This window comes from Cynara cardunculus, assembly GCF_001531365.2.
Source record: "Cynara cardunculus var. scolymus isolate 2C chromosome LG 10, CcrdV1, whole genome shotgun sequence".
Lineage (NCBI taxonomy): Eukaryota > Viridiplantae > Streptophyta > Magnoliopsida > Asterales > Asteraceae > Cynara > Cynara cardunculus.
Genome location: NC_037537.1, coordinates 11,092,535 through 11,116,882, shown reverse-complemented (window position 1 = coordinate 11,116,882; position 24,348 = coordinate 11,092,535). Strand labels below are relative to the sequence as shown.

The window sequence follows — 24,348 nt, the reverse complement described above, 5'->3', positions numbered from 1 at the left end:
ACATCATTTCACCAGCTGTTAATAGTCCAAAACGAGAGCTTCTTCAGCTCAGACCTCTATCCAAGACACGGCTTAATCAATAAGCACTTTTCCAAAAAGCCATAATGCAGTCGGGCGATGCTGTTGGAATGCTGCAGCATCACAGTGCAGTGCAATGAGTCAAAGAAATGTTATCTACTCCAAGTTATTGTAAAAACAGATTCATCATCATAATTAGCTCCAAACATAATAAATGGAAAATAAAGAAGTAAAAATGACTCAAGGTTGGGATAAACTATGAAAATCTACCTAATAAACATAAGAAATAGGTACTTTAAGAATGCAATAAACCATGCTTATCAGAAGTATATAAGGTCTTCCCTTCTTGACTACTTCCTAATTCCTTTGCATTATCGGAATGAATGATTTGGATGGTTTTTGAAACTGAGTTTGAACAAATGATTGAATAAATGAGAAGGCTGACCCTTTGTGACTTAGTAAATATATCCAAGTGGTACGACTATGATCATCAACAATAGTGAGGAAGTATTTATGACCATCATATGTTGGAGTATGAAAAGGACCCCAAACATCAACATGAACAAGATCAAAACTATCAACAGATTTAGTATGGCGCTCAGGAAATGGCAATCGATGTTGTTTAGCTTTATGACAAGTAACACATGAATGAAACATATTCTTGTTACATTTAGAAGAAACAAGATTCAATTGTCCGAGTTTATTCACTGAAATATGACCAAAATGTAAATGCCATAAGGAACAAAGTTTATCAAACGGATTAGAAACAACATGATTTGAAACAGAATGAACATAAAAAAAACCTATGTCTGAGATCTTCAGGATTCAAAAAATACAAGCCTCCCTTTCTTTTATCAAGTGCCAAGAGCTTCATGGTGAGAGAGTCATGCATACAACAATCCATATAAGATAAATAAGACGAGCTTGATGTTAAGCAGTGCATTTAGTGACCGATAAAAGATTACAATGAAATGTAGGAACAAACAAGACTTGAGAAAGACATAACCAAGACGAAAGAGACACAGTTCCTACATATTCAACAAACAAAACATTACCATTAGGTAAAGAGACTTTATGAGGTTTAGATAGTTTTGTGATTGAAGTGAACATGGAATAATGGCTACACATATAATCAGATGCCCCAAAACCTATTATCCACAACTTTGAAAGAAAATAAGTCAAAGTTGAATTACCTGCACATGCTGCAAAGCCATTAACAACTTTTGTGAAAGAATTTTCAAATTCTTCAGGTTTTCCAAAAGTAGGAGTTGAATCAACAACCTTGCATTGCTTTAGAAAGCTCATCAACTGATTGTAATATTTGCTCGATAATTCTGTGTTTCCACCAGCCAAATCCTTCATATTAATTTCATCTCCAATGGTAACATTACCAGCAGATTTTCTTGAGTTCGTAAACTTGAAATGCTCTGGAAAACCATTCAGCCTATATCATTATGATTTAGTGTGCCCCTTCTTCTTGCAATAATTGCAGATCAAAGTTTTTCTCGTTTCATTGTTAGCAACAAATCTGTTCTGATTATTCTTGACATGCATTGCTACACTGTCAATATTCAACTTCATCGGGGCTGTGACTGCTCGTTGTTGCTCTTCTTGAATAAGAATTGCATATGCTTCTGCAAGAATAGGAGTAGGTTTCCTGTGTAAAATGCTTCCTCTTGTTGAAGCATAACTATCATTTAGGCCAAACAAGAATTGAACTAATTGTTGTCTGTCCATAYGTTTCAGCCAAGCTTCTCYTGYTGTGYARCTACAATCAGGCATTTCATCTACATAAGCAAATTCATCCCAAATTCGTTTGAATTTGGTGTAATATGTTGTCACAGAATCAGCCCCTTGCGATATGAGATTTAATTCTTTCTACAATTGAAAAGCAACAACAAGATATGATTGCTCATACATATGATGCAGTTCATTCCAAATCGCTTTTGCAGAAGTATGATAGATCAAGCTTTCTGAAATTTCTAGACTAGCAGCATTCAAGATCCACATAATCACAATTGAGTTGCATCTCTCCCAATCTTCATAGCTTGGATCATCCTTAGCATGTTTCTTAGTTCTGCTAGTAACAAAACCTAATTTGTTTTTAACTGATAGTGCTAATGTCATTGCTACGTTTCCAAGCACCAAACCTTTTTCCATTGAAGACTTGTGATACAATAACTGCTCCTGGATTATCTGTATGACTCAAGAACAAAGGATTTGAGTAAGTTAAGGTGTTAATTCCACTAGTGTTGATTCAAGATCCAGTCGAAACAGAATTAGGGCTTTCAGTCATCGTCATTGATTAAGAATCAGATTATCAGATGATTGATATTGAAAGAAATCAAATAAAAGAGAAAAAGAATCAATCAGTGATGAAAGAATAGATGATGAAGCTTAACCTTGCTCTGATACCATTTTAGACTTGAAAGAATAGAAAAATAGAAAGTCGTGAACATAGAGAGAGAAGGGGAAAAAGTTGTTATTTCGAATAAGAAATAATACAGAGTCTCATTATTTATACAAGGAGAATGAAATAAACAGGAAGCCACGTAAGTATCTAACTATTAGCTAATCGACTAACAAACTTCAACACGTATCAACGAGAAACCCTCACAAAAAGCTGATCCATGGACACTCCAAATGCTAGAGCCTCTCACAAATGTCCTCAAGGTCATCATCCAACTCCCGTGAATGCCAAAGTGCGCTAATGAAACCACAAGAGTGGTGTCTGATTGGTTTGAGCTTGGCTCCAAAGGTCAAAAGTACCAGGAGGTCCAGGTTCAAATCCAAGGAGGAATAAAAATCCCCTTGTGGCCACGGAGGTTCAAATGCGATGACTCCGGGCTATCTGCAAAGCAGGTGATCGTCCTGGGATTAATCGGCTCGCATAGCGGGTTGGATATCCAGGTTAATCAAAAAAAAAATGTGCGCTAATGACTTGCATCTTGTCAAGATTTCACAAAGAACCGTTTGCCAAATCGACCGAACCCAAAGTATTAAAACACGTCCTCATATTCCTGTAAAAATGAGACAACACTACGCAAAGATTCGTTAACATTGAAACATTTTCCGCTCACTTTCCCCATGACTTGCTTTCTTTTCCAACTCCTTTTCCTTTTCCGTTACTCTGTCATCTATTTTTTTCAAACTCTTGGACTCGCAATTTTGTCTAACTCATTCCCTTTTTACACAAAAGAATGCCTATTCTTGAACCCGACATAAATAACGTTCCTATCAAATTACACAACCTGCCAAATAGTATGTGTCCTGCATGCATTGGAGTATCACAGAGTCATCCGGGTACCTCCCAATTGAAAGGAAATTAGCACCTGTTTCTGTACCTAGACTAGGGGTTTGCTTTTGGACTTAAAAACAGCTCGTTCATCATTCTTCCCATTTGACCTCAATTAAGTAGAATATGCTATTTTGAGATAGACGAGTTCCTTTTCTTTTAAGTTGTTCCACCTTTAATGCCATGTGCACCATTTCGTCCAACTCCACGTAGTGCTGAATTCCACCATGTTGGCAATGTCCCGATTCATCCCATTCAAAACCCTTGCCATGGTAGCTTCTCCATCCTCCTACAGGTTAGTCTCAACATAGCGATTGTAATAGTCATCCACACTCTGATAACCTTGAGTGAGACTTTGCAACTTCTGATTCAACTCCCTGTAAAGGTAAAAATGATCAGTCTCCTCCTATTCACCACAAGTTGATCCCGCCATATAATGGCATAGTTGGTAAACTCAATGACAACAAGTTTTAGCTTTTTCTCCTCAGAGTAGTTGTGGCACTCAAAAATCTGTTCCACCATCTTTTCTCACTTTAGGATCGTTCTTCCCGTGGAAGGTTGGTATCTTCATATTGACGTTCCCTACGTTTCTGTCAATCCCCTTTTGCCACCTTGGATCTCTTCGAAAAACTCTCAACTTAATAAGGATTGATTGTCTTCATCTTCCCACTCGCTCCCAAATTCGTCCGCATGTGCCTTTCTTTTTTGCCTCCTCGCATTTGGGGCTCTGTGGGGCTGCACCTTACGCAAAGTTGCAATTGCAGCCTCTTGCGTATCTATCCAATCTCAAATCTCATCCAACACCACATTCATGCGTTCAAATTGTTGTTGCACAGCTTGCAACATAAAGAAAGGCCCCTCTACTCTGTCTTTGTTTGATGTGCTGGCAGACACACCTTTGAAACAAAATACAAATGTTAGGAATAAACCTCTGATCAGTCCCTCATGTATTTGCACTTGGATGAGTTTCACTCTTAAATTGGCTTTTATCAATATTAGTCACACACTCTCTTGCCTTTTTTCACTCGTAACTCTTCTTTTCGGTTCTTTATTGAACCATCAAACTAGGTGCAAGATTGAAAACGAAGCAAATAATTAAGGAATACTCAACAAAACAAGGTAATATGTGCAAAAGAAACAAAGGTAATGGGGGTAGAAAATCCTAATTTTAGAGCCAAGGCTATAATACCAAATAATGTAAGACCTCAATGACAGTTGATATTGGGAAGTGGTCCCAAGACAACTAGGATTCAAAGTCTAATAGCAAACCCTAATCCAACATTTATGACTAAAACATGAACCAAAAGTATAAGAAGCAAAACGACCCACTGTTTATCACAGAAACGTGAACAAAAAGGTATAAGAAGCAAAACCTCGAACCAAAGATTATAATAGAATCATGAACCATCGAAATGGAATTTGAATGCCACAAGGAAAAATCCATGATAACTTCAGAAGCCCTTTGGAAAACCAAAATAAGAAGCAAACTTTATCAATGATAATTTGTGTCCTTCATACAATGGATCCACCCTATTTATATGCATGATTTTGGAAAAAGAAAAATAATTATAAAAGGAAAAAGAACAATAAAAGAATCCTTTAAAAAATCAATCCTTTTAATTCACCAACAGTCACGCTTGAAGGATGTCAATCAATCAACCAATTAAGCATCAACCTATCAATAGCTTGACTCAGATTTAGTATTCCTTCATCTTTCTTTGCACCTAAGTTCGAATGGACCATTTGAGAAGTGGCCCAAATCTCTTGAATCGGCCCACTAAGTGCTTCTTCGATTAAAGGACAACAACCACAAGGTGTGGTGAGATGGTTCACAAACATTAATTAGGAATACAACCTAAATAAATTATTGCTAATCTTGATCACTATTTCATACCACCATTAACTAATTGTAGTTTTATTGCTAAAATATATGTTTTGGTCTAAGGCTCACGACTTGTGGGCCAAATATGTTTTAGACGAAAATCTTAAGAAATGCATAAGAATTAAAGATCAATGGTTATGTTAATTCGATCTTTTCCAAATGATTATTGGATCTTGGTAGAAGTCCAAGCTCTAAAAGCAAGGTTATTTATCATAATAACCTTCTGAGAGATTTTTTTTATATGCATGATTGTCTTAACAATTTTTTTTAAATGCATAACCTTCTGACATTGACATGTTATACCAAGAGCAAGGAAGAAAAGTACCTGGTGGACGGACCAAAGATCTCTCGATAAAAATGACGTTCTCGTCGGCCTTTAAGAAGTCATTACTCATTAAGATGTTCCTGCAATCAACAAGAAAAAACATCCAAGTTGAGAATTTGTTTGTTAACAATTCTGCATATAATCATTAGCAAATTTTGGTCTACTTCTGAAACCAACAAAGCAGATTACACAAAAACTTCTGCTCATTTGACGACAAGAGTTTCAAATTGCAATATGAGAAATCATATAATAAACACCGCATTGAAAGACAGAAATTTTAATTGCAACTACGCAAGATTACGCCTTTCCAGGAACCACATTTTCACGGTATTTATTGTCGATACAAACTTAGCCCACAAAATAAACCACAGCAGCCATGCTGCAACCCCACCCCCATGCCACTCTGACACACTAGTACCAAGTACCAACTACCAAGTCATTCTGATTGTGAAAATATTAAGACTCGAACCCTAACCCAAATTTTCTGAATTTGTTACTCAACTGTCGTAACCTGAGCTGCAATTCTAAACCATAACATTCTACTGGTCGGTTTCAAAGCTTCAATAGTTACAAAGTCTACTGATTGAAATTTCTGAACCAAATCGAATGAATGAAGATGGTTAAAGTTACTGATGTTTCAAGACTTCCAGTATGAGGCAGAGATTATAACACCAATATAAAAGTTCACTATCTCCTAAAGTTTAAGTCTTTCACAAATTCTAACCAAAATAAAGCACAATTAACTTTTAAAAGAATACCATAGAAAGTGTTATTGACGTAAAAACCATCCCAAGAATGAAAACTGGAAAGTGTTGCACTTCTTGCGAGTCGATGAACTTATAGAGCACCAAGGATAACTTGCACAATCTCCCGCAACCAAAATCTCTCCCGAAATTTATATTCTCTATTAAATTTAGAACACCACGTAAGCACACAAGTTATAGGAAACAAGAGGCAGGTTCATTCAAAAACCATAAATATTTTGAGAATCGTGAGAACCAATTATTCATATTTATTTATGATGAATATCATGACTAGAGATGGCCAAATGGGCCCGGCCCGGCCCGTAACCGATGGAGGCCCGTAACCGGAACCGGCGAGGGACTGGAACCGACCGGGACCGGTAGTAACCAGTTGTGGACCGGCAGTTATGAACTGGTTGGTATTTTTGGCTTTTTCTAGGACCGGAACCGGTTATTAATGAAAATAATATTAATGAATATTTAGGTATATTCATAGTGAATAATTCATGAATTGTTGGTTCTCAAAATATGTAAAGTTCCTAAATAAACCTTCCCCTATGAATATACATATACATACATATATATATATATATATATATGTTAACATACCTAATCTCACATTTCTAGCTTGGCAAGAGATTAGAGCCCTTTGCTTTCAACTTTGACTCGAGCCTGAAAAACTTCAAGCCAGACAGCACCAAGTCGGCTGTTTTCTTCTTCATATGGTCAATTAGCAAATCGTCATAAACAACCAAGTCCGATTCCGTTAGCATCTTGCACTCTCTCATACTTGAAAAAACTTTTCTACCCTCCTCAATAGTTCCATAACGGCACATGCCAGCGATAACCGCACAAAATATAACATCATCAGGTGAACAACCATCTTCCACCATCTCATTGATAACACCCATCACTTTATTGGCATCATTCGATCTACAAATATGAATAATTCTAAGAGTATACTTAAACTCCCTGGGCCCACTAGTGACATTCGCTAAACAGTCACGAACAACCATGAAAGCATCATCAATTTCTCCAATTTTACAGAGACCTTTAACCAATGACACATAAGCATCAATAGACGGAATTGAAGACATCTCTTTTATTTCATTGTAGCAAGAACATGCTTCATGAATCTCTCCGGTTTCAACAAAGCACAAAATTGCATTGCTATAGGTACAAGAATTGGGTTCCATCTTCGATTCCTTCAATTCGTGGAAGAACATTAATGCCTTTTTAACCTCTCCGATCTTGTGGAGTGCCCCAATAAGAATATTGTATATCGGAACAGTGCAATAACCTTTCGGCTTCAGGTTATTAAACACTTCTAAAGCTATTACGGCTCCATCTCTCTCTTGCCCTACCATTAGAGAGAAGAATTTCACAAGATCATTCATGACCCTAAACCCTAAACCCTGAATCTGTACAAGCAGTTTGCAAAATTCATCAAATTTTCTCAACTCTGCATAAGAAAACAACATCGGATTCACAGTCTCAAAGTCGGGCCTGAGATCTTCTTCAACTGTAACCTGGAAAAGTTTATGTGCCTTTGTAACATGTTTCATGTTGCATAACCCTTTTATCAGATGATTATATATCACTAAATCCGCTCTGTATCCCGACTCGATCAAATCCTTCAACAAATCACATGCCACTCCAACTTTTCGATCGTTTACAAAGCCTTCAATCAACGATCCATAGATAGCCCTATCTATCAAATAACATTTTTCTTTCATCTCCTTGAATAACTCATAACCCTTTTCCACTCGATTTCCTTTGCATAATCCCATGACAAGAGTTGCGTAAGCCAAAACATCGGGTTGGACTTTGTCGCTCTCCATTTCTTGCCAAACCCTCAAACACCCATCTAAATTTCCCTCTGAAACTAATATTTTGATCATTGCAGTATAAGCAAACACATCTGGTTTACACAATTTCCTCATCCGGCCAAGAAGTTCGAGGGCTTCTTCAATTCTACCAGCCTTACATAATCCTTTTACCAAAATCATGAAAGTGATTCCTTCCTCCACCAATTTATCATTCTTGAAATCATTGTAAACAGACATAGATAAATCCAAGTGATCCGTTTTCACAAGAGCATCCATGATCCTATTATACAAGAAAACTCGAGGTTTCACCCCAAATTTCTTCATTTTCTCATACGCATAGTAAACCCTAAGACCCCTATTAGCATCAGAATGCATCCTAATCAAGATTTCAAATTGTTTCTCAGTTGGTGGCTTACCTTGCATGTTCATCAGCTCCGGCACCTGATCGGCTGCCCGGAACTGATTGTTTCTATTCAAGCAATAAGAAAAGGCATTGTAACTAGCAAAATCATGTTTATACCCTTTCTGCTTACCAGCCCAATGGAAGAATTTGGAGGAGATATTTGGATCTGATTGTACTTTTAATACTTCCGCAACGAGCTTCGGGGTGACACGGCGGAGTTTGTTGAGGTCGGCGACGACCGGCGGACCCCAGTGCTTGTGTTTCCGGAAGGAGTCGACGATGTAACGGGCGATGGGAGATAGCGTTTGGGCAACGGAGAAGAAATGTTGCGATGGGGAAAGTGGTGGTGGTGGGGCGGTGACGGATTGTTGTGGGTTCCATTTTTCGAGTTCAAAATTGGTGGTGGCTTGTTCATGATTTTGATTGGGGAAGAGGATTTGGCGATTGGAGAAAATGCCACCGCGGACAATGGGGCGATTCTGAGTGGGTTTCCGGTGGCCATAGATAAAGTTGAACCTTCTGGGTACGGTGGTGGGCGGCGGAGCTTGGGGAGGCATTTGCTTTATTAATTATGCTGGCTGCCTTAAGCGATCTCGAAGGATTTTATAATGTAGAGATCGTTTAATTACAAAAAACACGATCAAAATGAATGTTTCTAACAAGATGGAAATAACCTAGAGAGACGGGTTTGACACAAATTCGTAACAACTTGGTCAGATTAAGTCATAGAAAAACTTGATCGTCACACCGTTTGCTCCAACATCTTCTCTAGCTTCCAACAAATGAACTCAAACTTCACCTTCGTCACTAACTTGAATTATGCTGCAAACTAAATGATCATATATATGTAATGAACTGTTTGTCCCATGATAGGTCTCCTTCTTCTAGCCTAATTACCTTTACACCAAATAAGAGTTGGACCCAATGTTTTACTTCTGTCTAGTTGATCCTAATAAGTCAAATTTTTAGGCTACTTTTAGCTAATTTAAGAAAAATTCGATAACCTAATTAGAGCATCACTAATCAAATTTTAAAGCTCATAAGCTTGCACGACACAAACACACACAAGATTTAGTCACCAACAGAGTTAAAGAGAATACAAAACTAAGTAAAAGATGTGGGTTTTTTGGTTCAGAAAAGCTTATTTACAATGAAAACTTCGTTAACCGGCTTACGTTCTCAAGGATTGTTCTTGGTTCATGGGAAGTGGGTTAAGGGGAGGAAGAGGAAGTTAAGGTGGGAAGGGTAGGGTTTTTAATGCTTTAAATGCTTGTACACATACATGCATATTTATACACTAACTTTTTTTAATAAAAAGGCAAAATGATCAAAATGGTCGTCAACTTAACATATGGACTTAATGTTCTTTTTGAGCAAGGACGAAGGGTACAAACAAACCGAAATGATGAGGGTATGGTTTTATTTTGAAGTTATAATTATACTATATGGAGTTTAAATAATAAAAGATAATTATTATCATTTATCATTATTTGCATTCGGACTCAAAGCACTTATAATTCAAAAGATTGAACTTTATTTCATTTCATGTCACCCTAGAGATACACAAAAAATTCTAGTACCAAAGCCTGACCCTACAAGCACAGACCAAAAAGGCACATTGAACTTATTTTTAACATATTTTAGTTGAAAATATGATCCGATTTAAGACCTAGAAAGCTCAGATAAAACCCGATCAAACTAGCCGTTATGCACCAAAGCATGATTCCTGACCTTATTCCTTGATCGATTTACCTTGTAATACATCCATGGTTTAAACCTAACATATTATGTTTTAAAATTTTTACATTTTGTCCTTCTAGAACCTCTTTTATGAAATAAATTTAAGTTACAATGCATAAATATTATACTAAAAATTGCAAATTTAATTCCTGATATTTGTCCATTTTAATGGTTTTTATCTCATTATTTTTCCATTCCTAACGTTTGCCAAATCTTTTGGTTTAGTCTCTCTATCTAATGATCGTTACTTTCTTTGATAACTCCACTTAAGTAAGTGACATTTTGGTCATTTTATATTTTAAAAATATTTTAACTTTTTTTGGAGTAATGGACCCCTTCCCCTTTTTTCTGTCACTGATCCAATCAAAAGCCGGTAATTGCCACAGTGAGCTTGTCTGCAAATAACCGTCAATAACTATCACCACAACCAATCATGTAACACCTGCAATTTCATTGTTTCTGTTAAAAGAGAAACAATCGAGAAACGGTCGGAAAAATGGTCGAGGAACAGAGAAATCAGGCGAACAAAGATCAATGTGACTTTCCACGTGACTTTGGAATGTGGGCGACTTTCCGTGTGACTTTTAAGGAATCCGCAACTTTAATTGGAAGAAAAGTAGCATTAAGGCCTATCCGCTCTAAAAGGATCCGATTTCGAGGTTTTGTTCTCATTTCTTCACACCAAACCTTCTCCTCCACCATTCTCTCTCTAGTCGAGCGATTTTGGAGCTTGGGATTCGATTTTTGGAGCTCTTCAAGTGTTGTTTGAGGATTAGGAATCTTTACATAAGGATTTTTGGAGCTCTTCAAGTTCATTCCTAACGTTTAGCAAATCTTTTGTTTAGTCTCTTCGTCTAATGATCTTTTGTTACTAACTCCTGTTAAATACGTGACATTTTGGTCATTTTATATTTGAAAACTATTTTAACCATTTTGAGAGTAATAGACCCCCTTCCTCTCTTTCCGTCACTAATCCAATCAAAATAGGCAATCACACTATAAGCGTGTCTTCAAATAGCTACCAATAACTATCATCATAACCAATCATGTAACGTCCATAATTCTGTTGTTTATATCAAAAGAAAAACGGTCGAGAAACAAAAAATTCGGATGAACATAGATCAATGCGACTTTCCACGCGACTTTGGAATATGGGCGACTTTTCGTGCAACTTTTCAGAAATCCGAGCGACTTTAGTTGCATGAAAAGTCGCATTAAGGCCTGTCAGCTCTAAAAATATACAATTTTGAGGTTTTCTTCCTCATTTATTAACACCAAACCTTCTCCTCCACCATTATCTCTCTAGTTCGGAGATTTTGGAGCTTGGGAGTCGATTTTTAGAACTCTGCATGTGCAGTTTGAGGATCGGGAAGCTCCACATAAGTATTTAGCTTAGATCCTTCAAGTTTGAAAATGTAAGCTATTTTGAGTATTTTGAGATCTATGTTTGGGGTTTTGTTGGATTTGAAGTTTGTATTAATGTTTGGTATATTTTAGCGTGGTTGATGTTGAGAAGATTTCTTGGAGATGTTGCATGTGGATCTCAAGTCTTCACTTTGGAAGCTCGATCTTGGGTTTGGAAACTAGGTTTAACCTCCCTAACAATACGAGTTTCAAGTCACTTTATAAAAACTATATTCATGTCAAAATGTCTATTTTGAAGTTGTACATGCGTTCTTTGTGATATGTCAAATCTTGGTGTTTATTTGGTATGTATGCATCCTTGGTACAATTGATTTCATAAAACCTTGAAAATATGTATATTTGGGGTTGTGAGACATTTGGAGATACAAATCATTAGAGCATGAATTTTGAGGGTTGGTTCAAATAAATAGGATTTTTAGGATATATTCCCATTTTGATAAATGAAATTGCATAAATATGAAGTAAATATATTTGTATTGAATTTTGTTGACATTCATGGAGTAGTCAAGTAAGTTGGAGGTTCTGTTGGTTTGAAATTGGTTCACATGTGTTATGGAACTTTGTTCCACAAAAATGGTTCAATAGGGATATATGAATGGGTTTTGAGTACATTGCATATTAATTGAGATTACATGTTTTGAATGTGTTGATCATTCAAATTGGAGTCATGTAGTTTGGAGTTGTAATGCAATGGATCGATAGGCATATGAGTAGGTCGTATTTGGCATGTGTGTAGTCTTGGCATTGTTTGAGCTTATTGATCCTTGTTGGTATACGTGTGCTAAATAGTATGGTATTCATGGTAACAGACGTTTTATGCACATGGTGTTATGTATATGAAAGATGAATGCATATGGAGTTATTTAGCATGTTCAAGTTGTATAGTATGAGTTTTCTATACTTGTTGATACTGACCCAATGTTGAAGGGGTTGTGGATGGACGGAGGGCAAGCAGAATGAGATTCTGGTGATAAGAAACTCTATAGAGTAGGCACTAATATTATTGAGTCTTGAGGTGCTATCCGGAGGGGTAGGCATTAAGACTAATGAGCCTTGAGGTGCTACCTAGAGGGGTAGGCTGATAACTCTCAATTTGTGAGAGTTATTTGTTGTTCAATATCCCTATTTTATTGTGTCTTTTGTACCCATTTTGTTCCTATCTTGTATTTTTGGTCCAAAATATGTTAAGAGGTGATGAAAGGTCAAGAATTTGATTATTTTCTGAAAAACCATTGATGTTAGTATAATGCCCACTTTCTGCTCACATTCTTCCTATGACATATTTTCCTCAAGACGGATTTGGACAAAATTCAAATACTGGCTCTCCTGGGTATTAAAAGGATTTAACTCTGAAGTCAGATCCAAAATTCTTGAATTATTTAGAAGAATGGGCCTTGTTGGATTAAAAAATGTCTTAAAAGTAACCCTACCATTATTTTAATAAAAAAAGGCTTAATTACCTTTTCCTTAATTTAAGGGTTAGGTAACTTTACCCTTTTCAACCTTTCAAAAAAGGTGACAAGGCCTGGAAAGTAGACAAGAAGTGATGGGGGGTCTTTACCCTCTAGTCAATGAAGACTTTCTTCCTTTGGGCGAAGAGTTTGTCCGGCTCTCAATTTTTCACTATATATTGAAGCTTTTCTCTCACTTGGAAGACAATCAATCCATCAACAATTCAGCTAAGCAGCCTTGGAGCACTCTCTCAAGCTCTAGAGCAGTAAAGCAAGTTTAATTTCTGCATTTAATTTTATTTTCGTACTTAGTCTTTAATTCTCGCCACAATGCATTGTATGCTCACAGTGGGCAACAGTTTAAGTGTTATTTTCACTTCAAGTATTTCTTATGCATTTTTCTTCTTCTGTTTCCTCTATGTTTTCTAATTTTATTATGAGCTAAGCACCCCTTTGGGTGTGGGTGTGAGTCAAACTTAAGAATTTGAAGGCACACTTGGGTGTTGCCAATTTTATTGAWTCTTAAGCTTGGTCATTTAAGTCGGGACTTAAGCTCAACACAGATAAGCTGATCACTTTGAAGTGTTAATATTAGATCCTTGATCCAGAGATGGGCGGATCTGAAATACGGCATAKATGATGCACAAAGATTTGAGAGTCTTTGATAATCACGCAGAGATGCGGGTTTTGCATGTTTTTAGCTTTTGTTCAGATATTAGTCGAGTTTATGCTACAAAGAGATTTGAGTATAAATCTTCAGGCTAGTGGAACCAGATATCTTTTTATCTACTAGCTAATTCGGCAAGTTTAAGATTGGTAAAATTGGACGCTTTGTGGGCACTTTGTGGGCACAGTATATAAGAATTCACTTTCGAGAGATCGGAGTTCTTATAGAAGTCCCATGAGTTTCTGACCAAACTGTTCCTGCAATTTTCTTAAGGGAAACTTACACCCATACCCATCTTTTAATTTCAAAGGTTTATTTTGTATTTCTAAGCTCTGCACAAACAAAACTCAACTATTTTCTTAAAACCGAAACATGTTCAAGAAGTTCATGAAACTCTCTGATTCTCAGTAAGTCCAGTCCCTGTGGAAATGATCTTGGTACTATACACTCTATTACTTGAAGCGATCATAGTGTCGGTGTGCACTTGCACCACCATTTTGGGGACTTTGTGCCCACTGTGTGCACACTTAGGATTTTAGCACATCAAGTTTTTGGCGCCGCTAACGGGGAGTGGTGTGATTTTTATCCTGAGATATTGATTTTCATTTGAGCCTGTTCATTTGTTTCAATCGTTGTTCCTGTGTTGTATGCCACGGCTACAACACGGTGATCTTTTACCTCTTGATCTTGAGTTAGAAAGAACCATTAGGAGTCGAAGAAGAGGTAGAAACAATCGGCGAAATCCCACTTTAAATCGTACCATGAGGGATAATCCACCTCCTCGGGAAGCCACGGTTAATATTGCCGATGACAAAAGTAGAGGCATACGGGACTACGCAACACCCGAATTTGGTCAATCGGCCTCGGGAATTAGTAGGCCCAAAATGACAGCAACACCTTTTGAACCCAAGCCGGTAATGTTTCAAATGATTTCCGCTATGGGTTAGTTTGAGGGATTTTTTCGGAAGATCCGCACTCTCATTTGAAATCTTTTATAGAAATGACGGATCATTTTAAAATTCCTGGAGTTACACAAGAGGCCTTACGTTTGACGCTTTTCCTTTATACATTGAAGGATAGAGCTAGAGCATGGCTAAATTCTCAACCACCAAACTCGATCCTTACTTGGAATGATTTGGCGGAAAAATTTCTAAAAAAAATACTTTCCTCCGACGAGGAATGTAAAAATTAGAAATGAAATTATGACGTTTCGCCAAGAAGAAGATGAAGCGGTATTGGATGCATGGGAGAGATTCAAGGATCTTCTACGGAAGTGTCCTCATCATGGAATCCCCCATTGTATTTAATTGGAAACCTTTTAAAATGGACTTTCTAGTGCCGCTAAAATCATTCTTGATGCAACGGCCGATAGCGCTTTCATAGCTAAAACCTATAACGAGGGGTATGATATTTTGGAATGAATTTCTAATAATAATATTGAATGGTCTAACCCTCGTGCTGTTGTTTCTAAATTTGCCTCGGGCATTCATGAGCTTGATGCCATTTCTTCTTTGAATGCCCAAATTGTTGCTTTAACTAATTTGGTTAAAAACAATTTAAATTTGAATGGGGAAAAGAGTCAAGTGCAATCCATAATGTCCAATTCTTCCATAACTGGATCTTGTGTTTTTTGTGGTGAAAATCATTCTTATGAGTTTTGCCCCGGAAATCCCGTTTCGGTAAATTATGTTGGAAACCATACAAGAAATAGCCCATTTTATCCTACGTACAATCCAAATTGGAGAAATCATCCGAATTTTTCATGGGCCGAAAATCCTGGACTTCAACCCCCCGGGGCAACTCAAGTCCAAAACCGACCCTCGAATCCCCCGGGATTGCATCAAGGTGGTCATCACATGCAAGGTAATCATCACGTGTACCAAAATGGGCAATCTTCACAATCACATGCACCTAGGCAACAAAATGCATCGGAGGGTAATGGTTCACTCGAATCTTTACTTAAAGGTATTATAAACCAAACCAATGCCACCTTGAGGAACTTCGAGACCAACTCGGCCAATTTGCCGCAGATATCAAAAATAGACCTCAAGGAACTGTGCCTAGTGACACGGAGACACCCAAAGAATATGTCAAGGCCGTGACTTTAAGAAGTGATAAGAACTTGGGAGACCCTAGTAACACAAAGGAAACACCTAGTGAGCCGATTTGTCAAGAAAATACTTCACATTCTTTTGACACATCGAAATTTCCAGTTATGTTTTCTACAACTGAAGTAACACAAAATCCAGTTTATATTTCAGAAACAGCAGCCTGCCCAGTTCCAGCACCACCCAGTCTCCACCTGACACTGCTCACAATAGGCAGAAACTACCCACACCCCAACAGAAAAAGATCGGTCCAACATATTTAGATCTGAGAGATTTACCTTTCCCAAGTAGGATGAAAGCAAAAACTGTGGATGTATAATTTAAGAAGTTCTTGGACATCTTTAAGCAACTCCACATTAACATACCTTTGGTAGAAGCTCTCGAGCAAATGCCTAGCTATGTTAAATTTTTGAAAGACATACTCAATAAAAAGAGAAGACTGAGTGAATTTGAGACCGTGTCTTTGACAAAGGAATGTAATGCCCTTTTTACTTGCAAAATTCCCCCAAAATTAAAAGACCGGAGAAGTTTCACCATCCCGTGTTTAATTGGAGGAAAAGAAGTAGGTCATGCCTTGTGTGACCTTGGGGCAAGTATAAATCTCATGTCTTTGTCCATTTTTAATCAGTTGGGAGTTGGGGAAGTTCGACCTACCACCATGACTTTGCAACTAGCGGATAGGTCCTTGGCATATCCAAAAGGAAAAATTGAAGACATTTTGGTAAAAGTGGACAAATTCATCTTTCCAGCCGACTTTCTAGTGTTAGATTATGAAGCCGATAGGAATGTTCCGATCATCTTAGGAAGACCCTTTCTTGCTACGGGTAGAACATTGATTGACGTACAAAAGGGAGAGTTGACCATAAGAGTGAACGACCAGCAGGTGACTTTCAATGTGTTTAAAACTCTTAAGTTCAATGGGAAAATTGAAGACTGTTCATCTATTTACTCAGTAGGTGAAGATTTAGATCTAAGTTTGATCGACTGTGTCCACAGTGGAGACATTGTGGGCATGGCAGAAGACATTTGTGAAGAAGACTTACTTGAGGACATAGCTGCCTTTGAATAGTTAGATTTTAAAGATATACCAACCCAAACCCCGTCCATTATAGAAGCACCCGACTTGGAGTTAAAGCCACTGCCTTCACATCTTAAGTATGCATATCTTATGGAGGGAGAAAAATTGCCCGTGATTATTTCTTCCAACTTAAGTAGTTAACAAGAAGAAAGGTTAGTAGATTTGCTGAAAGACCATAAGAAAACCTTTGGTTGGACCATAGCTGATATTAGGGGAATAAGTCCGTCCCTTTGCCAACATAAGATCACCTTGGAAGAAAATAGTGTTGGAAAGGTACAACCTCAAAGAAGGCTAAATACAATCATGAAAGAAGTGGTTAAAAAGGAAATCTTGAAGTGGTCAGACGCGGGTATTATATACCCCATTGCTAGTAGCGGTTGGGTAAGTCTGGTGCAATGCGTGCCAAAGAAAGGTGGTACCACGGTAATCACCAACGACAAAAACGAACTTATCCCAACTAGGACCGTTACCGGGTGGAGGATTTGTATGGACTATAGGCAATTGAATTTAGCTACTAAGAAATATCACTTCCCCTTTGTCTTTCATAGATCAAATGCTAGATCGCTTGGCCGGAAAGGAGTTTTATTGCTTTTTGGATGGATACTCGGGATACAATCAAATCCATATTGCACCCGAAGATCAAGAGAAAACTATTTTCATTTGTCTATTTGGAACTTTTGCTTTCCGACGTATGCCATTCGATTTATGTAATGCTCCGGCCACGTTTCAACGATGTACGATGTCTATGTTTTCAGATATGATTGAGGACACTATGGAAGTTTTTATGGATGATTTTTCGGTTATTGGCACTAATTTTGAAAATTGCCTTGAAAACTTAAAGAAGAGTTTGGAAAGATGTGAGACCCATGGCTTGATTTTAAATTGGGAAAAATGTCATTTTATGGTACAAGAGGGAATTGTTTTGGGTCACATGGTTTCAAAAAAAGGTTTGGAAGTTGATAAAGCTAAAACTGAGGTTATAATGCAATTGCCCGAACCAACTTCGGTGAAAGGCATTCGTAGTTTTTTGGGACATGCGGGTTTTTACCGACGGGTTATTAAGGATTTTTCTAAAATTGCGAAACCCTTATGTAACTTATCGCATGTTGACCAAACTTTTGAGTTCACCTCCGATTGTAAAAAAGCTTTTGAAACAATCAAGAATGCTCTTGTCTCGACACCCATTATTATTACTTCGGATTGGTCCCTACCTTTTGAGGTAATGTGTGACGCGAGTGATTGGGCCGTGGGTGCCGTTTTGGGACAAAGGCAAAATAAGATTTTTCACCCCATATACTATGCAAGTAAAACTCTTGTGGAAGCTCAATTGAATTACACCACTACGGAAAAAGAATTACTTGCGGTAGTATTTGCTTTTGATTGTTTCCGTTCATACTTGATTGGTACCAAAGTCACGGTTCATACAGATCATTCTACAATAAAGTATTTATTTAACAAAGTCGATGCTAAGCCACGACTTATTAGATGGATTTTGTTATTGATTATTAACCGAAAGGGAAGTGACAATCAAGTGGCCGATCACCTTTCTAGAATTGAAGAAAATGTATCAAGTGGGGGGAGTCATGAGATCAAGGAAGTTTTCCCGGATGAATATGTTTTGGCCATACAACACAGTTTTCAAAAACAATATCCTTGGTATGCAGATATTGCCAACTATCTTGCATGTGGCCTTAAACCGTATCATTTTCAGGGAAATCGGTTTAAAAAATTTCTTTACGATTGCAAGCACTATTTGTGGGACGATCTGTTCCTTTATAAAATGGGATCGGACCAAATTTTGAGAAAATGTGTCTCGAATGATGAAATCCAAGCTTTGTTAAAGGAGTGTCACGCATCGCTGTATGGAGGTCACTTTGGTGAACAACGTACGGCCGCTAAAATTTTACAAAATGGATTTTTTTGGCTCACCATGTTTAAAGATGCTTTTGAATTCGTGAAGAGTTGTGACCAATGCCAACGCATGGGGAATTTGTCCCAAAGAAATGAGATGCCCTTGAACAATATTTTGGAAGTCGAACTTTTCGATGTTTGGCGTATTGACTTTATGGGACCATTCCCCATGTTTTTTTCACAAACAGTACATTTTGGTTGCGGTAGACTATGTCTCCAAATGGATAGAAGCAAAGGCTTGCCCATTAAATGATGCCAAAACGGTAGTGGAATTTTTGCATAAAAATATTTTCGTACGTTTTGGTACACCCCGAGCATTGATAAGCGATGAAGGGACTCATTTCATAAATAAAGTGCTAAGTGTCGCTCTTGAAAAGTACAACATCCAACATAAAGTAGCCACGGCTTACCACCCGCAAACCAATAGTCTTGCGGAACTTTCGAATTGTGAGATAAAAAATATTTTAGAAAAAGTGGCTAAGCTAAACCGTAAGGATTGGTCGCTTAAATTGGATGATGCATTTTGGGCCTAACGTACCACTTTCAAGACTCCATTGGGCATATCTCCGTACCAACTTGTTTTTGGAAAATCTTGTCACCTCCCGTTGGAATTGGAGTATAAGACATTTTGGACTATAAATGAACTAAATTTAAATGCAACTCTAGCGGGAGAGAATAGAAAGCTCCAACTTAATGAGTTGGAAGAGTGGAGGTACCAAACCTATGAGAATGCCAAGATATACAAAGAAAAGACGAAAATGTGGCATGATCGTAGGATCAATCAGATAATTTTTTAAAAAGGTTAAAAAGTTCTTCTCTTTAATTCTATATTGAGGCTTTTCCCCGGAAAACTCAAATCTAGATGGTCGGGACCTTTCACTATTGTTGAGGTGGGAAAATTTGGAACTATAGATCTCTTAAACCCACAAGACAATACTGTTTTTAAAGTGAATGGGCATCGGGTCAAACATTTCTTCCCGGAAGGAATGCAAGATCCACACCAAAAATCTCTCTGATTTTCATCGAAACCGTCTGTTGTAAATATTGTATATATTTTAATTTGCGTACTTTATGTTTATTTCATGCAGGTGTGTCGTGGTAAGCATCTCATGCTCACATTCTTTAGTGGGTTTTTCGTAAAAAAAAATTAAACTTGGCGGGTTTTTGTGGATATTCTTCAAAGAAAAAGAAATGGGATTTTTAAAATGAAAGAAAATGATGAGTTTTCTGATTTTGGTGGCTTGTGTAAGATGATGAGACATTTGCTTTTTCATTTTTTATTCAAAAACAAATTACACAAAGGGCTTTGCATGGGGGTAGTTTCCTAGGAGTCTTAACCGCCGGTTTTCTAAGAAAAAGGGGGCAAAGTCATTGTTCACTCTTCATCTTCTCTATTTCTCCTTTTCCATGGCCAAATCGCGAAAACCACCAACCGACCGACTTCCGACACGGCGGTCTACACGACGGGCTGTCGCCGACGAGTCTTCCTCCGCCGTTCCCGTCGCACCTCCGGTCGCTCCACCCATGGCCCACTTAGAACCACTATTGCCCGATCCCATTGCTTTTGCACCGCCGGCTCGAGATTACACCACCACCACCGCCGGTCGCTCCACGGCCGTCCGGGTGGACTACGACGAGTCTCATGCGGTTGTTACTCCGGTAAGCATTTCTAGAACTCCTTCTCTATTCACCACAATATTTCCCCCTTCCACCACTATACATAACTCCACCACCACCGATGCCGGTTAGGGATGGTAATGGACCCCGACCCGTCGGGTAACCCGGTCCACCCGCCCCGATCGGGGACGGGGATTCCCCAAAAAACCGGGTCCCGGGGACGGGGACGGGGATCCCAGCTTGAAGCAATCCGGGGATGGGGCCGGGGACGGGTATAGCACTCCCCGCCCCGCACCGTACCCGTTTTATATATATATGTTTTATAAAAATTTGGGCTTTGGGCTGTAAAATGTTAATGAATGCATCCTTCCTCCAGCCCAGTCCACACTCCACACACTTAACACTTTTCTCCTAAATCGTAGAACCTAATCGGCTTTGATATTTGATATCTCTCCATTTCTCCTCCAAGTCCAGGACCTCCAGTCCACGCACGGCGGCCGGCGCTGCTGCTCTTTCCTCCAGACCGCTCCACGCACGGCGCTGCACTGCTCTATCCCGACAGGCGACGGTAGGCCCACTGCGACAGGCCCACGGCGACGGCGACAGGCGACAACCCTACTCCCTCTTCGGCTCTCCCTCACGGCGACAACCCTACTCCCTCTTCGGCTCTCCCTCACGACGACAACCCTACTCCCTCTTCGGCTCTCCCTCACGGCGAAAACCCTACTCCCTCTTCGGCTCTTCCTCTCGGCCTCTCCCTGGTGTGTTATGTCTTGTATTCTTCATCTTCACTTCTTGTAAGTTCACATGATTTACAAGTTCTCTATCATAGTTTCTGACACGGGTATATTTCTTGTTGRTGATTGCTGCAGTGGAGATGTGAAACTGACAGAAGTGTTGGTAAGTGATAAGCTAGAGGAGTTCCGTGCTGCGAAAGAGGTAATGCCTAATTAAGAAGTTGTAATCTTATAGGATGTCAAATTGATGACCTGCATCAATTCATCAAACAAAATGAAGGTTTTATAAATGGATGTGTTATTTCATAGATTTGATTACCTTGAAATGATGACTCTGATTGTTCAATTACAAAAGTGTTGGTAAATGATGTCTTTACCTAATTACCTTACCTATTTACCTAATTGCCTTCTTGATTTGTGAACTAATGTGGACCAAATTGATATATTATTGTGGTTGGTCAATTTATTTAAACAAATTAGGTATACATACATACTGAGTATCTTTCATTAATTTTTGATGCTTTTAAGTTTGTATTTTGTAAGTTTATTATAGATTCTCATTAATGGTTTTTTCATTCATATTATGTCATTATCATATACAMACTTTTTAATTTTAGATGGAAACTTCGGATAACGAGAACATACATGGTGATAAGAATGAGATGGAAGGAAACAAGGAACAACTAACAAGTGGTTGTTTTTTTTTATGGTAGATAGTATGGAAATTTACTTGATATGTTTTGGTTCTTTCGGATATTACTCGATGTAGTTTTAGTATGTTTGATGTAAACTTTGATAATATTAATTAGTTTAAACTTTTTGGTCTTGTTTAAGTCTTATTTTAATATTAAAAAAATCCCCGTTTCCCCGTCGGGGATCCCCGTTCCCCGTTGGGGACGGGGATGGGGATGTGATCATAATCCCCGGTGGGGACGGGGACGGAGACGGGGACACATACGGGGATCGGGGATGGGGATGGGTATTGGGGTCCCCGCCCCATCCCCGCCCCATTACCATCCCTAACGCCGGTCCATCTACTTCACGACCGCCAGCCGCCGTACACTTTCTCCCTACAACCAATAAACCCCTTTTTCTAGCCCTACCCACACCACCGCCTACCATTCCTACTCCTACACCCATTCCATCACCTATTAGCCCTCCACCCATACAACAACCTCCTATACCCCTTCCATCTACACCACTTGGCCCACCCACCATACATGATTTCGACCTTAACCTTAGTGATACCCTAGGTAAGGAGTTCCAATTTGATTTTGTAGATATTGATTCCACAAATTCAGAGGAGTTATTCCCTTTTTTCTGTTCCTGAGACGATGGAAGAACAAACACAGAAACCCCAAGAGACTCAAACAGAGGATGTTCCTCCTGTTGAGGAAACACCAGTCACTGCCCCTAGTGGGCAGACTGTGAGCACATAATCCTCTTCAGGAAGCATTGAAAGTTCAAGTTCGGAGTCTGTTGTCCTTCCACCAATACCAAAACCAGTGCCTGGAGATAGTGATTATGAAGATGAGATGGCTAAAGATCAAGAGAATGCTGAAGATGTGGCAGATAAAACTGAGGAGATGGAGGAAATTGAGGAGGAAGTTGAAGAAACGGAGGTTTTGGAAGTCAGCAAACCAAAACCTTCCAAAAAGAGAAAGGCATCAGCGAAGCAGAAGAAGAAACCAACCCCTAAGAAGAAGAAAGCCAAAGTGGTACCATTTCAAGAAAGGTATGACCGTATCAAAAACAATAAAATTCTTCTTGAACGAGCTTTTGACCTGAAGTTGGTCAACTCATTTATGGCTATAAAGCACCACTTGGTGGCTTTGCAATGGGAGCATATGGTGGTTGCCCCGCTGAAGGCCAATGTATCTTGGGTAACCGAGTTCTATGCGGCCGTTGGCACCACCAAAAGCATTTTGGTGACTATTCGGGGCAAGAAAATTGATTGGTCCGGGCCGAAGCTCAATGCGGCTCTCAGACTTACTCCCCCATCGGAATTCTCTTTTGCTCAAATTATGAAAGGGACATTGGAAGTTTCTGATGATAATATTGCATCTATCCTTACACTCCACGATCATGGATGGTCGAGGGACAATCGACGCCAAATTATTTTGGCCGGCCATCTAAACAAGGAGGTGGGACTTTGGTTTCAGTTTTTGCGACACAACTTAATCCCCACTATTCATGATAGTACAATCTCAAGAGACCGATGCGTCTTACTTTATTGTATCATGAGAGAGTTGCCAATCGACCTTGTGCCAATTATACATGCATCTATATTGGCCGCCTCTCAAATGATGCATTCACGCTTAGTCTTTCCGGCCCTTATCACAAAGCTTATACCCAAGGCTAAGGTCCCTACAAATGATGAGGATACAATAGTTGTCGGCTCACCCTTTTTGGGACAAAACACAGTCGACCGTTGGGAAAGAGCATCTCGGCCCTTTTTGAATTTGCAAGATCCAGTTCCGATCGAGAGAGTTCAAGAAGAACCGGTGGCGCCAATGCCAAATGTTCAACCGAATGAGCCACCGGTTGTTGCTATTTTTGAGCCGCCAGTTGCTGCTATTTCTGAGCCACCGGTTGTCGCCATTTCCGAGCCACCCCTCGCCCCTGTCAAGGAGTCGCCTGTTGTCCCCATGACCGAGCCGTCAATGGAAGATCCGTATGTTACGGCCGAAGAGGCTAACCCATCCGAACCACCTCCAAGCAATCCTTTGGCTTCGGGTTACAGGTGAGTGTGTGTCCCTGTTATGATCAATCTTCAAGAATCATCTTTGATTCCATGGCAGATCTGGATTTAACCTTTAAGAACTTCATAGAGAGAGTTGAGAGAAAAAGTCAAGATCTTCAAATGTGGTCAACTTCTATATTACGTATTCTGATTTACAATGAGAATCCTAACAATTACAAGAAACAACACCCTATTTATAGGGTCAAACATTACACCAATGGTCAAAGTCAAACCATACAAACAAAGTCAAACACGTTGTCTATTTTAATTATAGACAATAGTAACTTTCAAGACGAATACAATTTTACACTGACTTTTAGTCCTAACATTCTCCCCCTTGGTATTCAGACTAGAAAGAATTTACGCGCGTTGAATC

At 38.9% G+C, this 24,348-nt stretch overlaps 2 protein-coding genes and 1 non-coding gene across 5 annotated transcripts; 1 reads left to right on the top strand and 2 right to left on the bottom strand.

Annotated features, from left to right (window-relative positions):
- Positions 1-4,933: 4,933 nt before the first annotated feature.
- LOC112520245 (pentatricopeptide repeat-containing protein At4g20740) lies at positions 4,934-9,344 on the bottom strand. 3 transcript variants are annotated; one of them, XR_003069969.1, is made up of 3 exons: positions 6,873-9,344; positions 6,279-6,424; positions 4,934-5,600 (listed from the first exon to the last, which is right to left on the bottom strand). XR_003069969.1 is itself a non-coding variant. In XM_025128543.1 (2 exons), exon 1 carries the CDS (start codon positions 9,050-9,052, stop codon positions 6,887-6,889), a length of 2,166 nt encoding a protein of 721 aa, XP_024984311.1. In that variant the 5' UTR covers positions 9,053-9,344; the 3' UTR covers positions 4,934-5,600; positions 6,873-6,886. The 3 variants fall into 3 exon arrangements, 2 of the variants coding, with proteins under 2 accessions (XP_024984311.1, XP_024984313.1); XM_025128543.1 differs by lacking the exon at positions 6,279-6,424; XM_025128545.1 differs by lacking the exon at positions 4,934-5,600 and having other exon boundaries at positions 6,222-6,424.
- Positions 9,345-14,962: 5,618 nt separating this feature from the next.
- LOC112520563 lies at positions 14,963-15,069 on the bottom strand. The gene has a single exon (XR_003070034.1). It is a non-coding gene; the product is annotated as a small nucleolar RNA R71 (small nucleolar RNA).
- Positions 15,070-16,274: 1,205 nt separating this feature from the next.
- On the top strand, positions 16,275-16,955 carry LOC112519984. The gene has a single exon (XM_025128290.1). The coding sequence runs from the start codon at positions 16,275-16,277 to the stop codon at positions 16,953-16,955; it is 681 nt and encodes a 226-aa protein (XP_024984058.1).
- Positions 16,956-24,348: the final 7,393 nt, after the last annotated feature.

Excerpts from the sequence above, each read along its gene's own strand:
- LOC112520245 (XM_025128543.1), bottom strand. The coding sequence starts at position 9,052 with ATGCCTCCCCAAGCTCCGCCGCCCACCACCGTACCCAGAAGGTTCAAC.
- LOC112519984 (XM_025128290.1), top strand. The coding sequence starts at position 16,275 with ATGCCTAGCTATGTTAAATTTTTGAAAGACATACTCAATAAAAAGAGA.